Genomic DNA, 15,554 nt, shown 5'->3' with positions numbered 1-15,554 from the left:
AAGCCATACTTTTATGTTAATTAAAGATAATTTTTCTTTGATCATTTTTTTTTTTAATGCTACCAATTTCAAACACTGAAAAATACCAAAAAAAAAATATCTTTATACAAGTTTTCCATCTAAACAAAGATAAGTGGAAAAAGGGTCATAATGTTTACCCACGACTCCAAGTCAGGTTTCCTCCACGGTCAGTTACTACAAGCCGTGTGGGAAAACTTTCACTCCGCTAATTTCTCCTCCAAGCCATATGGAAAAAACATTATGTTGACTTTACTAAAAACAACGTAGGTCATTATAATTTATAGACTAGACCAATCAACTGTGACTTTACTTTTGTCACTGATAATTGATAAATATCAATCATGTAGAATGGAGTAGTTCTAGATCATAAATTATTCCACAACTCTTTTGCCAACAATTTGACGTGACAGATTGTGAGTAGTTAATCATCATTTACACAACAATGTAGCATGGCTTTTGCAGTTTTGCTTCCTATAAATCACTATTCACTTACAACATTAACAATTATAACTCCATGGCTAATCTTAATTCTGTTGTTGTATTTCTTATTTTGTCCTTGTTTGGGTCCTCACATTGAAAGAGAAGCACTTCTCAACTTCAAGAAAGGTGTAACTGATAATTCCAAGTAGGCTATATGTACCCTTCTAGGCTATATGTAACCTTCTGGTTATTGAACCACTTACTATTCCGCTCAGCTTCTCACCCATTTTAGGTTCTAGATCTTTCTTTATCTCAAAAACCTTAATAACAAATGGTTGTTGTTGATTTGTGGTTGGAGATCTATTGAAATTGAAGGTTGACTGGTTGATTTGTTTTGGTTGTATATATTATGTGTTTGGTTGCCGAAAAAATGAAAGAAAAATTAAAAATTGTGGAGTAATTTTTTTTTTCTTTTTCTTTCTTAAAATAAAAATTAAATGTTGATTGGGATTTTAAGTTGTAATTAAAAAATTTTATTTTTGTTTTATGAACCACTTAATCTTCAAATATACTAACTTAGCAATCTATTAGTTACATAAGTATTTTCCATTAGTAACTTGACAATCTGAGCCAAATTAATTGTAAATTGAAATTTGAAAATAAGATAAAATAAATTGACTATTACCAGAAATGTAGGGACCAATTTTATCTGTTTTTCTTTTCTTTTTTCTTTTTTCTTTTGCAATAAAACTACCACTTTATTAATTTATTCAAAAGATAAAGTATAAAGACTCTAAATTTTAAATTTAATCAAACAACAAAGGCCATTGCTGTACCTACTGATTGACTGCCGAGTGGAAAAAAGCCTAGAGGGTCTTTTTTTTTCTTTTCTTTTTTTGAGTGTCACGGTTTATTAGTTACAACAAAGTAGTTTCTCCAAAATAAAAAAAGTTTCTACAAAGTATAAATCATCTGTGGAGTGAAAGTGGAAGTACAAATCATGTGGAAAAACTTTCACTCCACTAATTTCTCCTTGAATACCGTATGGAAAAAACTTTCATACGGTGACTTCATGCTTCACTGTTCACACTGATAGATATTCATCATGCAGCATTGGCTTTTTGCTTCCTATAAATCACTACACATCTTTAGCGGTTTCATTACCAGTTACAACATAAACTATTATAACTCCATATATGGCTAATCTTAATCTTAATTTTATTCTTGTATTTCTTCTTTTTTCCTTGTTTGGATCCTCACCTTTGGGGATATTCAAACCCAGTTCATGCAGTGAAGATCAGAGTCGGGCTAATATCAAATGCATCTACACTGAAAGAGAAGCACTTCTCAGCTTCAAGAAAGGTGTATCTGATGATTCCGGTTGGCTTTCTTCTTGGGTTGGTGAAGATTGCTGCCAATGGGGAGGCGTGGAGTGCAACAACCAAACAGGTCACGTTACCAAGCTCGATCTAAGTTGTGAATGGGAAGACAATTCGTGCTCAATTGGAGAGGTAAGTTCTTCCTTGATTCACTTGAAATATTTAAATTACTTGGATCTAAGCTGGAATAATATTGATCAAATTCAAATTCCTGAAGTTTTTGGTATGCTAGAGAACCTGATGTATTTGTCTCTCTTATGCATACTTTCCTTAGGAAATTCTTACTCATCTTGGAAATTTGTCGAGCCTGATGCATCTTGACCTTTATATTTGGAGAGGTAAGTTCTTCCTTGATTCACTTGAAATATTTAAATTACTTGGATCTAAGCTGGAATAATATTGATCAAATTCAAATTCCTGAAGTTTTTGGTATGCTAGAGAACCTGATGTATTTGTCTCTCTTATGCATACTTTCCTTAGGAAATTCTTACTCATCTTGGAAATTTGTCGAGCCTGATGCATCTTGACCTTTATAGCAACAGCTTCAACATGAAAGCCGATAATTTGGATTGGCTGCCAAGTCTCTCTTCTTTGAAGTACCTAGATATGGGGGGACGAAATCTCACAGGAGCAAATTGGCTGCATGCAGTTAATATGCTTCCTTCCCTTCGTGAGTTACATTTATCTGAGTGTGAGTTTGACCGCCTACCACCTTCTTTTCCATTTGTCAATCTCACATCTCTTTTTGTCCTTGATTTATCAAACAACCAATTTGACTCTTCCATACCTCAGTGGCTGTTTAATCTTACGAGCCTCACAATTCTTGATCTCAGCACTAATTCTTTACAAGGTACCATTCCATACAATTTTGTGAACCTAAGAAATCTTGAGCACCTTGATTTGAGTGAAAATCCATACATCACGGGTAATTTGCCAAGCTTTTTAGGAAATCTTTGTAAATTGAAGACTTTATCTCTTAAATCGACCAATATTGGCGGCAATATTGATGGATTTTTAGATCATTTCTCAACTTGCCTGAACAATAGCCTGGAGTCCCTAGATTTGAGTCTCAATAAGTTGGTGGGAAACATTCCTGATTCATTGGGGAGACTTGAGAGCTTGAGATACCTCAATCTCTATTTCAACTCTTTTTGGGGTTCAATTCCACCTTCTATTGGCAACTTGTCATCCTTACAGCAATTGGACCTCTCTTTTAATGAGATGAATGAAACCATTCCTGCAAGTCTTGGACTACTCTCAAAACTAGTCATCTTGGATCTCAGTGCAAATTCTTGGAGAGGTGTCATCACGGAAACCCAATTGATGAATCTCACAAGGTTAGAAGATTTTGTATTAACAACTTATACAGTCCACTCTTTAGTTTTCATCGTGATGTACAACTGGGTTCCTCCTTTTAGGCTCAAATCTCTTGAACTAGAAAACTGTATCATTGGCCCCAAATTTCCTGTATGGCTTCAAGTTCAAAATGAGCTTACGTATGTCAATCTCAAAAACGTTAGAATCGCTGACACTATACCTGAGGAATGGTTCTCTAAGAACTCTCAACTCGTTGACTTGGATCTATCCAACAATCAGATCACAGGGAAGTTGTTACAACAATTAGTACTTCCAAATGTAAAATTTATTGATCTAAGTCATAACTACTTCAAAGGTCCTATCCCAGTTTGGCTTGCTAAAAACTGGGTCGAACTACATTTAAAAAACAATTCATTTGCAGGTCCTATCCCGTCAAATATTGGTGATCTAATGACTACCTTGGAAATTTTAGACCTCTCAGAGAACCTCCTCAGTGGTAAAATTCCATTATCCATACGAAAAATGATATATCTTAGCATACTTGATCTCAATAGCAATCAACTTTCAGGGAAGCTCCCCAATTATTGGAATGAGTTACAAGATTTGAAGGTTGTGGATATTTCATATAACAGCCTACATGGAAAAATTCCAAGATCAATGGGTTTCTCGAGTAACCTTTCTATATTAGTGTTGAGCAACAACCATTTTTATGGAGAAATTCCTTCTACTTTACAATATTCTTCTCTTTTGAGCATTGATCTTGGTGGGAATCATTTATCAGGGAACCTTCCGTCATGGATAGGACCAAATATCTTAATTCTACGTTTACGGTCAAATCTATTCAATGGAACCATCCCTCGAGAATGGTGCAATCTTTTATATCTCCATATCCTAGATATTGCACAAAACAATCTTTTTGGAGGCATTCCAGATTGTTTAAATAATTTGACTACTCTGGTTAACAGCAACAACAATGATCAATACAACTCTTTGGACTTGATGTATATTGAAAAAGCAATCATAGTGACAAAAGGAAGAGAGTTGCAATATGATACTACTCTCAAATTTGTTAACACCATTGATCTTTCAGGGAACAATTTGACAGGAATAATTCCTGATGAAGTAACAAGTCTCAAGGGATTAGGTACGCTAAACTTGTCAATGAATCATCTAACTGGAAAGATTCCCAATAATATTGGGAACTTGCGGTGGCTAGAAACGCTAGATCTCTCAAACAACAATATTTCTGGACCTATTCCTGAAAGCATGTCTTCTTTGACCTCCTTGGCATATTTGAACTTGTCTTTCAACAACTTGGCTGGAAGAATCCCATCTGGCAATCAACTCCAAACACTAAATGATGCATCCATCTATGAGGGCAACCCTTCGTTGTGTGGCTCCCCTCTTCTAACCAAGTGCCCTGGAGATGAAACATTTGAGGAGCCAAATTTTATTGGTGGCAGTTCTGAAGACAAGTATGGTGGAGATGATTTTGAAAGGCTATGGTTCTATGTTTGCGTTGGATTTGGGTTTGTTGTAGGCTTCTGGAGTGTTTGTGGCACCTTGCTGGTGAAGAAATCATGGAGGCATTGGTATTTTCGTTTTTGTGATGATATCAAAGACAGGATAGCGCTAACAATTGCATTGAAAGTGGTTCGTTGGAAAAGGAAATTGGGGCTGGAAAAATTTTGAAGTTTGAAGATGGAAAATTCAGCCCTTTGGGTCTTCGTTTGAGGTATGTAAGATTTTCGTTACCTGTCGTTCTGTTTTGGTTGTTATAAATGTTTTTTTGTTTTTTTGTTTTTTTTTAATGTAATTTCGGAATTTCCGTGTGTTTGATGATATCCCTATGCTCTTTTTCTTTTTAGTTTTCGTGTTTTAAAGAACTGATGATTTAGATATATGGGTTTTGGCTTATTTGAAGTTTATATGGGCATTTAGGATCGATGTAGAATATTATTTTGAATCTTTGATTGTGTTTGAGTTATTCTCTGTTTGGGTTCTGGAATCTTTTCATTGTGTAGCTAATATGTTTGCTAATTTATATTGTCAACTTCTATTTCCGATTTTTTTTTTCTTTTCCAAATTCTTTTGGGTAATTTGTCTTTTTCTATATCTTGTTTTACAATTATTTAAATTGTGGTTGATATGTCTGGCGGTGTGATTTTGGGGTGTCAAAAAGTATGGATTTGTGCCTATTTGGCTCATCTACCCTTAAAATGTTGCAAGCAATTTTCTGTGTAATAAAGTTCAACCAAATAACTTTTCCTAAAACGAGTCTTGGTTTTAATCATGGTTGAAGTAGTTGGCTTGTGTTTCCCATGCCCGGCCCTGAGTTTGAGTTCACCATTTTCTTTACCACCATTTGAGTCACTAGGTCCAATACCCTTGCCTGAAAATACACCTCCATATTGTACTTGTCCACAGTACCATCACCATTTTACTATCTCTCACCAATTCTCCCAGTCCTAAGCCCACCTCCAAGCCCAACTGGTACGATCCCGGGCCCGCCAACCACAAATCCCCCAGAAAATTTTAAAGCCCACCTAGTAGTGTACCATTTCCAACTACCTATGTTCCAAGCCCACTAGGGCCTATATTTAAGCCCACCTTATATTGAGCCCAGCCCATATATGAAGATATGTTCCAAGCCCAACTACAGATATACCAGCCCCCACTATATTTGTTCCAAGCTCACCATAGTTTGAGCCACCTGTGGTGTATTCTTAAAATGTTTTCTTCATTCCTATCCTTTAACTTTAATATGTTTTCAATTTAGTCATTTTGTCTAATTTTGTTTCAATCTTGTCATTAGTTTTAGTATTTCCCACTTTCTAAACAACATTGTTGACATAACGGTTCAGATTGAATGGACGTGGACAACATGACTACATTAAAAACAATTGAAAGTTAAAAGGACCTAAATTAATAGTGTAAAAGAACTAAATTTAAAATATTTCAAATTTAAATAGTGTAATTTGTAAATAGGGCAAAGCATGTACATTCTGTTTTCATACAATGTGTATGTACGTATCTGCTACTGTAATTTACTAATCCTACTTCTTCTTCTTTTTCTTTTTTTTCTTTTCTTGGGGGGTGTGTCCACAGGTTATGATGGGTGCCACTATGAGTACTATTAGCTTGAAGATGCAAGACCCACTCTTGAAAACTAAAAGACAGATTTGGCCCTCTTTTTTCTCAGGCTCTCTCCCATATATATTTTGAATAATCAATATATATTATAGACTTACAGTGAATTCTACATGAATTTTGTAAGTAATATTTAAAGATTTTGATAGGTGGGTCCCTTAATAAGTATAGGGTTTTAAGATTTTTGGTTTTAGATTCTTGTGGTGAAAATTTTCTTTTTGTACGTGGGATCTACCTTTAATCTCTTTTGCATGAGATGTATAGTATTCTGAACCTATGAAATTATAATAAAATTTGGATGGTGAATGAACATCAACATATATTTCTAAAATGTTTGTCAACAAGTTTGAATTGTTTGATTCTGGCATATTTATCATGAAACCTAATACTATATGGTCAATTTTGTTAACTTCCCATATTGTATCAATCCTTAATTGCTTATTGTACCGCTAAGATTAAGAGATACGGACACTCTATAATTCCACAATTTTCTTAATACGGATATATCAAGAAGACAAGAATACTCTTTAATATGCGTCCATAATATGTTGGAAGGAAAAAAGCATAAATTTTTTTTGTACCAAAAAAAAAAATCATTTTTTAAATTAGATATCTTTAGATATTTTGATTATTCTGTATTTTAGAAACTTAAACAAACATGAAAAGAAAAGAAAAGAATTTTTTTTTTTTTCAAAAAGACAAAGTTTAGCTATAAAATTGGTTGTAGTCTTAGGCTATAAACTCGCTTAGTAAAATAAATATTACTACATATTTTGAAAATCTAACCGTTGAATTACATGTACTTTACGCTCTTAATGCACATATCAATTTTTGTGTCAATCAGATATCATATACTATAAAATCTATAATTTTATCTTTTATGCATAATTTTAAATTACAAAAACTTGTAATTTAAAAATTTATTTATTGATTTTTAATTTTCTTGAAATTTTGCAAACATGGAGGATGTAAGAAGAAGATGCAATCCAATGGTGGATTTGTCAAAATTCAGCTCCAATAAAAAGATATTGAGTGAGTTTTTAGCCTAAGGTTACAATCGATTTTGTAGCTAAATTTTGTCATTTTCAAAATTGTCATATTTCTCTATCTTGTGTCATATCATGTCAATGTTCATGTAGTTCTCTATATCCTTCTTACAGTTGTAGCCCCAACGGATTCCATCCAAAACCATCACCATACATGAAGAACCAAAGCTTTAGGTCTGTTTGGATATCGCTTATTGTTGAAAACCGAATATATTATAGTAAAATAATTTTTAAATATGTGAATAGTGCAGTGGTACTTAATTTTAAAGTTGTTTTTGCTGAAAAAATACTTGCAAGTCTCATGAACACTGCACGAGATTCACACCAAAAAAATGCACTGCTGATAAACGCGCAAAATGCGCTTCCCAAGCTCACACTTTGTTTTTAAAGAAAACTTTCTTTTCAATAAAGTATAGAAAAGTTGTGCACAAACAGACATAGAGTGAGCTTTGTGAGGTGGTGCTTCCTTGCCTAATACTGTAATAAATGCACAATTACCGACATTTTGCTTTCCTTTTGCCTTTGTATTAAAAAATGAGTCCAAACTTAATAGAGATGGGATGTAAAATTTATATTTTACACCATCCAATAAAAGATTGACATATCAGTTATTTACTCAAAATTTGATACATCTAATCACACATAATAATATTTCAATAAACTTATAACTAAGTTGGATTTTTAAATAAATATTAGAATTGATTGAGTGTGATAGTACGTATTCTATAATATGTAATATGATAATGAGACATGAGTTTGGAGGGGTAAAACTTGAGTTTTATACCACACCCTTATAGAATTTAATCTCTTACAAAATATTTAGGTTTGCCCCCACATTGTTATATACATATACATAAAATTACACACTGGTAATTAATAAAAACCAGTCTTTTATTCAGCAAAAAAATAAAATAAAAGCCAGCCTTTTGCATATATGATTGCGGTGATAAAACCTAAAGGAATGTCCAGAAATTAGAATATCACTGGTCTTGAGGGTTTTCAAGTTTCAAAAACGTACAGTTCGTAAAACATACCAAAAAAGAATTAAAGAAATCAAAACATGCCCAAACAAAAGATTTTTGGATGAAACATAATAGGTAAACAACACTTTTTATTTGGGACAAAATTTAAGTACAACCCTTAGGTGTAATATATTTAGTTCCCTAAATGTATTCAAATATATGATTATGTTGTAATGAAGTATAAATAGTGTTATCTTTTTCAATGACAGTTACATCCAATGCAGCTATTTGAATTTAATCAAGAAACTTAATATATTAACTGTAACTAAATTTATTCCTTTTCTTTTTATTTCAAAACCACATAGACATGGATGATGAAACTATGCAAATGCAAAGATTATTTATAAGAAGGGTTTGAAGTAGGAGCTAATCAGCCCATTAGGCTTATAATGTGCATTAAAAGTGTGTTTGAGAATAGCTTGTTCATGAATTCCTTACCTCTTTGTTCTAAGGTTAATGTACAGACACAAACTTTCTTCATCTGTAATATCTCTCCTTTTAATGGATGTATTACAATGTTCCTGTTTGCTTCTTTCACTAGTTTGTTCATTAAATATTTTCCACTACTCATGTCCTTTCTAGAGGAGGGGCGACCTCCCTTACTTCTCCTATTACTTGATTTTTGAAGGTCTTAATTAGGTTAAAAATTAGAATATGTGAATTGATTGATTTCATAAAGGAAAGATACAAGGGTAGAATTAACATTTACTTTCATTTTATTCTTATGCTAAATTGCAAACTACACCCAAAAGTTTAAGAATGTTTGAATTTTACAACTTGAAATTCTATTCATATTTTCTGTTAAGTGTCATTTAAATTTATCACAAATGTTTAATTTGTCCAATAAAATGATGTCACATCATTTTTTGGACTTAAAAAAAAAATTAAAAATGACATAACATAATAAAAATGACGTTGTATCATTTTATTGGATGAACTAAACATTTGTGGCTAGCTTACGTGGCACTTAACAGAAAATATGAACGGAGAGACTGCTGATGCAAATGAAATAAAATTTAAGGGATAAAATTCAAATTATAAAACTTTAGGATATAAAATCCAAACATTTTTAAATTTTAAAGGTGTAATTTTGCAATTTAACCTTATCTTTATATATACTTTGAACAACAAATTTTTTTTACTACTTTATATATCTATATCTATATCTATATATATATATATAATCAAACTTTACTTTCTTCCCTTGATATTATATGAAACTTCCTCATTTTTGCTCATCTGTTAATAAAACTTTGTTTAACTTACTTGACTAAAACATTCCAAATACATTGGGATTCATTTTAGTTTTAAAAATTTGTTGAAGTGTATTCTTTGAATAACCTTGGCAAATTTAGTTATGTTCTTTAAGTTATGTATGACTGAAAGTACGTTGTAGCATAGCTCACATTGCTATTTATCCATAACGTTTCTCTTTATTTGTTGTCAAAATTAAAATGTGCTCTCTTTTAGGTTTTAAGTGTGCAACGCAGAGTAAATTTAACTAGTGATTTGTAACATCTGCAATAGCTTGAATTCTCTTCCACCAAAGTCAATAGCTTTCCGACATTAGTTAGTACTTAGTAGTTGCAATTTACATATCTTTTTATAGGGTAGTACTTTTGGTTGAATAAATTACCTTATAAGTTATAACAATGGGAATGTTATTCATACGCGTTATCTCAAAACTATTCTGACGAATACTCTGAAAAAAACGCCTCTGTAAATAGGTAAATTGGCTAGTTCCCATACATTATCTAGTTCTATTGTGAGCAAAATAAGCTCTATCCTCTAAGAGAAGTAAGTGCCCATAACGGCATCTTTGAGGTTAATGTCAGAGGTGTCAATTTATTAACCAATAAGGACTACTTCATGAGTTGTTGACGCCACAAATGCCAAAAAACTTTGTATTAGAAAATTGTATTGTTGTGGTTAGGAATGTAGATCCTGAGTTTTATAGAAAATGTTGCTAAAAACCTTATACACAATTTAAGCATACGCAAGAATGGCAGGATTAGATCCCTCACAGAGTTGATTACAAAAAATTCCCTAATAACATTACTATTATTAGTTTTTATCTTTTATTGGCCCAAATATATTGTTTGGGAAATTTCCCAACCATTAACCACTCTGGACAATGTAATTAGTTGGTTTTAATTCCAACATGACTAACTCAACACATTTTGTGGCATTAGGTGACAATTTAAAGTTAGACATTTAAAGAAGAGTTATTAGTTTCTTCCAATATTTTAATGGTCGTACTCTAAACACTTCTTTGCAAAAAAAAGTGATTAATTTAATATATATTTTTATAACAATTTTATCGTTGATTAAATTGGTTTCATTTTATTAATACCACTATGATCATGTCAAAATCAGGATATATTGACCATATTATTGCCATGTTAAATGGCTTCATGCAAAATATGGCTACATTTTTGTGGGGGGAAAAGTCCAACCATACATAGTGGGTCTAAAGCTCAATGTGAAGGTTATTGTATATCCAAAGAGACTAAAATTGTCGAAGGATACTTCGCGTGAAAGAAGGATACATGAGGACGAAGAAACTTCGTCCGAAGAGAGCATCAGTGTTCCGAAGAGATCATTATCCTCGGATGAAAAGATTCTGGGTCATACAAAAAAATTTTAAATTTTAAAAACTGAAATCAGAGAAAACCAACCGAAATTCTAAATTTCAGTTAGTCCATTCGATTTTTCGCACACCCCGAAGTGAGTGTAGGCAATACTAGTCTTTCATACGTTGTACCTAATAAGCTGCAATAATATCAGTCAAGAAACCTTAAAACCATGGTTTTTAATTTTAAACATGTTTAAGAATGGACTGTCCTTCCATGATGAACTAGCAAAAAGGAGACGAGAGCACCAATACAATGTCAGAGAATATAATGAATGTCTAAATTTTGTTTATGTAACATGTGTCAATGTGTGTGATATTTTGCAACTAAGCACTAACTTGAGGATAGAACTATTCTTGGACCTTGGAGGGAAATTCCCCTCCCCCTACCCTCCTCCCAATACTAGTGTGTGTGTTTAGAAATTTAGTTCAATAAAATTATACTTGGCCAACCCTTAACAATATTATTAATCATTTTAAAGGCCATAAATTTTTTTATAGATATAAACCCTAAAACAAAATTAAAAAGCCCAATAACAAAAATTATCGATTGCAAAGCTAAAAAAATTAATTAGTTCAATCAACCAATTTTACCTCAAAAAAGGCTCTTTTAAAAATTTTAAAAAAAAAATAAAATACTCTTACTCAATAACATACGCAATCATCGTAGATGCACACCAAGTTCTCTTTTCATAAATAATTACATTGTAATGTATTATGAAACAATGATTTTGTGTTTGCATCTTTGTTGACAATTAGTGAATGCTAAAGCTAAATAGATGCTTATTTAATTTAGAATTTCATAATGATTTCTTTTTTAATACTTCAACCCCTAACTCCAAGCTCAGTCCCCACACTAACTCCTCATCTACCACATTATTTCTCATATCTTTACATTTAATTTTTCTAACTTATTATTCATAAAAATATTAGAGTTAATCGTTTAATATTAAAATGCTACAGCTATATATATGGCTTTGAACAATGTTCATCAACAGGTTTGAATTGTTTGATACTCACATCTTAATCATGAACTCAGTATCTCGGTAAAATAATAATAATACTAATAAGAATAAAATCAAAATTCTAAGTAATGAGTCAAAGCCCATTGTTTACGTTTAGCAAACATAAAGAGTATCCGTGTGGAAAATGCTTTGAGAAAGTTCAGAGACACAAAAAAGTTTGACATATGTTGTGTAGCATATCGTTAGTAATAAATAAAAAAGTAATGTTAATTAGCAGTAGACCCAAATAAGAACTAGTGAAAGTTTGCCAACTTAACAAATGTAATAAATAAAAAATTTATCAATTTTTTGTGTGTATTTGTATCAAAGAGTAATAACTAGTGCACACACTATTTTAAACAAAGTACACATGCACCATTTTGCTTTAAACTTGTGATTTTATGTTACGATTTATAAATATCAAAAGTTAATATCTAGTGTACACACACTTTTGCAATTGAATTGCATGATTTTAAGTCACGTGCACAATTTTGTAAGTACTTTGTATGCAATAGTATATGAAATAAACATCACTCTCACTCAAAGCTAGTGCTTTGACTACTCACTTGGTTTGTTTCAGTAATGATATTTTCTAAAAAATGAGTCATTTATCAAAAATCATTTTCTATAAAATTATCTTATTTTCTTATATTTAGTAGTAACCTTAAATAAGTGGAAAAACAATCTTCTAACTTCTCTTATTTAGTTTGCTGTGAGATAGAGTTATTTTCCAAAAAAATTAGTAGAAAATAGTTTTTAAAAACAAGCCATACTTTTATGTTAATTAAAGATAATTTTTCTTTGATTCATTTTTTCTAATGCTACCAATATCAAACACTAAAAAATACCAAAAAAAAAATTATCCTTATACAAGTTTTCCATCGAAACAAAGATAAGTGGAAAAAGGGGGGGAAAATTGGTCTTTGCCTTTTCTAAACAAACAATCTAGCATTTTGCCATATTTCTCAAACTAATTAGGAAAATGCCCTTTTCTTGAAAATCAATTTTCTGAAAATCGATTTAGGCCTTATTGTGATGTTTTTAACAAGCCTATAGTGACGTTTTAAGGACTTATAGTGGCGTTTCGTAACTCAATATACATGAAATCGAGTTATAGGTAAAAAAAAAAAAAAATTACATGTAACTCGACTTCATGGTGATTGAGTTAAAAAAAATGTCACTATAGGTTATAAAAACGTCATTATAGGCTACTTAAAACGTCACTATAGGACTCCAGAATTTTGTGGCGTTTTTAAGAAGCCTATAGTGACGTTTTAAGGACCTATAGTGGCGTTTCGTAACTCAATATACATGAAATCGAGTTATAGGTAAAAAAAAAAAATTACATGTAACTCGACTTCATGGCGATTGAGTTAAAAAAACATCACTATAGGACTCTAGAATTTTTTTTTTTTTTATAACTCGATTTTGAGAAAATCGAATTTCAAAAGAGGGGCATTTCTTTAATTAATTTGGAAAAAGGGGGAAAAATGCTGGATTTTTTTTTTTTTGAAAGGGGCATTTGCCCATTTTCTCCGGAAAAAGGGTCCTAATGTTTACCTACGTCTCACAAGTCAGGTTTCTTCCACGGTCAGTTACTACAAGCCGTGTGGGAAAACTTTCACTCCGCTAATTTCTCCTCCAAGCCGTATGGAAAAAACATTATGTTGACTTTACTAAAAACAACGTAGGTCATTATAATTTATAGACTAGCTAGACCAATCAACTGTGATTTTAATCTTGAGACTGATAACTGATAAATATCAATCATGTAGAATGGAGTAGTTCTAGATCATAAATTATTCCACAACTCTTTTGCCAACAATTTTGACGTGACAAATTGTGAGTAGTTAACTATCATTTACACATTAACTCACAATTTTTTCTTCATCAATTACACTCTGCTATGTCACAGTTGTGGCAAGAAGTAGCGAAAAATTTTGTAGTCCTAGACTTTTCCAATGTAGCATGGCTTTTGCAGTTTTGCTTCCTATAAATCACTATTCACTTACAACATTAACAATTATAACTCCATGGCTAATCTTAATTTTGTTGTTGTATTTCTTATTTTGTCCTTGTTTAGGTCCTCACATTGAAAGAGAAGCACTTCTCAACTTCAAGAAAGGTGTAACTAATCATTCCGAGTAAGCTATACGTACCCTTCTGGTTATTGAACCACTTACTGTTCCGCTCAGCCTCTCACCCATTTTAGGTTTTAGATCTTTCTTTATCTCAAAAACCTTAATAACAAATGGTTGTTGTTGATTTGTGGTTGGAGATCTATTGAAATTGAACGTTGACTGGTTGATTTGTTTTGGTTGTATTTATTATGTGTTTGGTTGCCCAAAAAATGAAAGAAAAATTAAAAATTGTAGAGTAATTTTTTTTTATTCTTTTTCTTTCTTAAAATAAAAATTAAATGTTGATTGGGATTTGTAGTAATTAAAAATTTTTATTATTTTTTTTGAACCACTTAATCTTCAAATATACTAACTTAGCAATCTGTTAGCTACGTAAGTATTTTCCGTTAGTGACTTGATGGTCTGAAGCAAATTAATTGTAAGTTGAAATTTGAAAATAAGATAAACTAAATTGACTATTACCAAAATGTATAAATCAATTTTATTTGTTTTTCTTTTCTTTTCATTTTTCTTTTGCAATAAAACTATCACTTTATTAATTTATTCAAAAGATAAAGTATAAAGACTCTAAATTATAAATTTAATCAAACAACATGGGCCATTGCTGCACCTACTGACTGACTGCCGAGTGGAAAAACGCCTAGAGGGTCTTTTTTTTTTTTTTTTTTTTGGAGTGTCACGGTTTATTAGTTACAACTAAAATGAACACACTCACCTTAATGCTAGTATTAACCCACTTAAGTCTAAATTTTAGGAACTTAATTTCGCTAGAGATTTTCATGTTTGTTACCTCCTATATCCTCTTACTTCTTTTGGACTCAAAATGAAGAACTTACTTCTACATATAAGCATGAATAATTAGGGACATAAATCCACTTCTTAAGGGTCGTGTTTTACTACGTATAAGCATGAATAATTAGGGACATACCTCCTATATCTAATGACAAATGTCACTAGATTCTAAGGCTCATGTTTCACATGGCATATTGATCACCCTATCAAGGTATAGGTTGTTGTACTAAAGGCTTTCCTTCTGCACATATATTTTGCCTTCATAATCCCTCCAAACTGCTATCCTCATGTCATTTCCATAGCATGCCACACCTAACCATAAGAAGTTGGTGCCCTGATCGGTTGATCCTGGTCTAAGGTCAAGGTAACATGCATGTCTCTGCTAGGATCCTAATTCACACCTAGATGGCCCAAGCCTACTAATCTACTGGTTTCATGCCTTCAAGTGTGTAGGAAAAGGGATTCCACGATCATTTTTAAGGTCTCAAGTTAAAGGAACAAGGTCACCTTAATGGTGATGAATAATTTTATTCGCCATAATATTGCATTAGAGGGTTATTTATTGGGAGACATTTTTAATATATACAGAAGGAGTCCACCAAATGGCATCAAGTTCACTTGTTTTGGATG

The 15,554-nt window shown here is 31.9% G+C and overlaps 1 protein-coding gene across 1 annotated transcript; it reads left to right on the top strand.

The window, feature by feature from the left end:
- The first annotated feature begins 1,637 nt into the window (after window positions 1–1,637).
- LOC112005175 (receptor-like protein EIX2) lies at window positions 1,638–6,542 on the top strand. The gene is made up of 3 exons (XM_065774918.1): window positions 1,638–1,952; window positions 2,301–4,872; window positions 6,246–6,542. The coding sequence occupies exons 1-2, from the start codon at window positions 1,638–1,640 to the stop codon at window positions 4,827–4,829; spliced, it is 2,844 nt and encodes a 947-aa protein (XP_065630990.1). The 3' UTR covers window positions 4,830–4,872; window positions 6,246–6,542.
- Window positions 6,543–15,554: the final 9,012 nt, after the last annotated feature.

The sequence above is a fragment of the Quercus suber genome, unplaced genomic scaffold, assembly GCF_002906115.3.
Source record: "Quercus suber isolate HL8 unplaced genomic scaffold, Cork oak 2.0 scaffold_102, whole genome shotgun sequence".
Taxonomy (NCBI): Eukaryota; Viridiplantae; Streptophyta; class Magnoliopsida; order Fagales; family Fagaceae; genus Quercus; species Quercus suber.
Note: the sequence above shows the minus strand (reverse complement) of the source record. Positions and strands in the feature narration are given on the sequence as shown.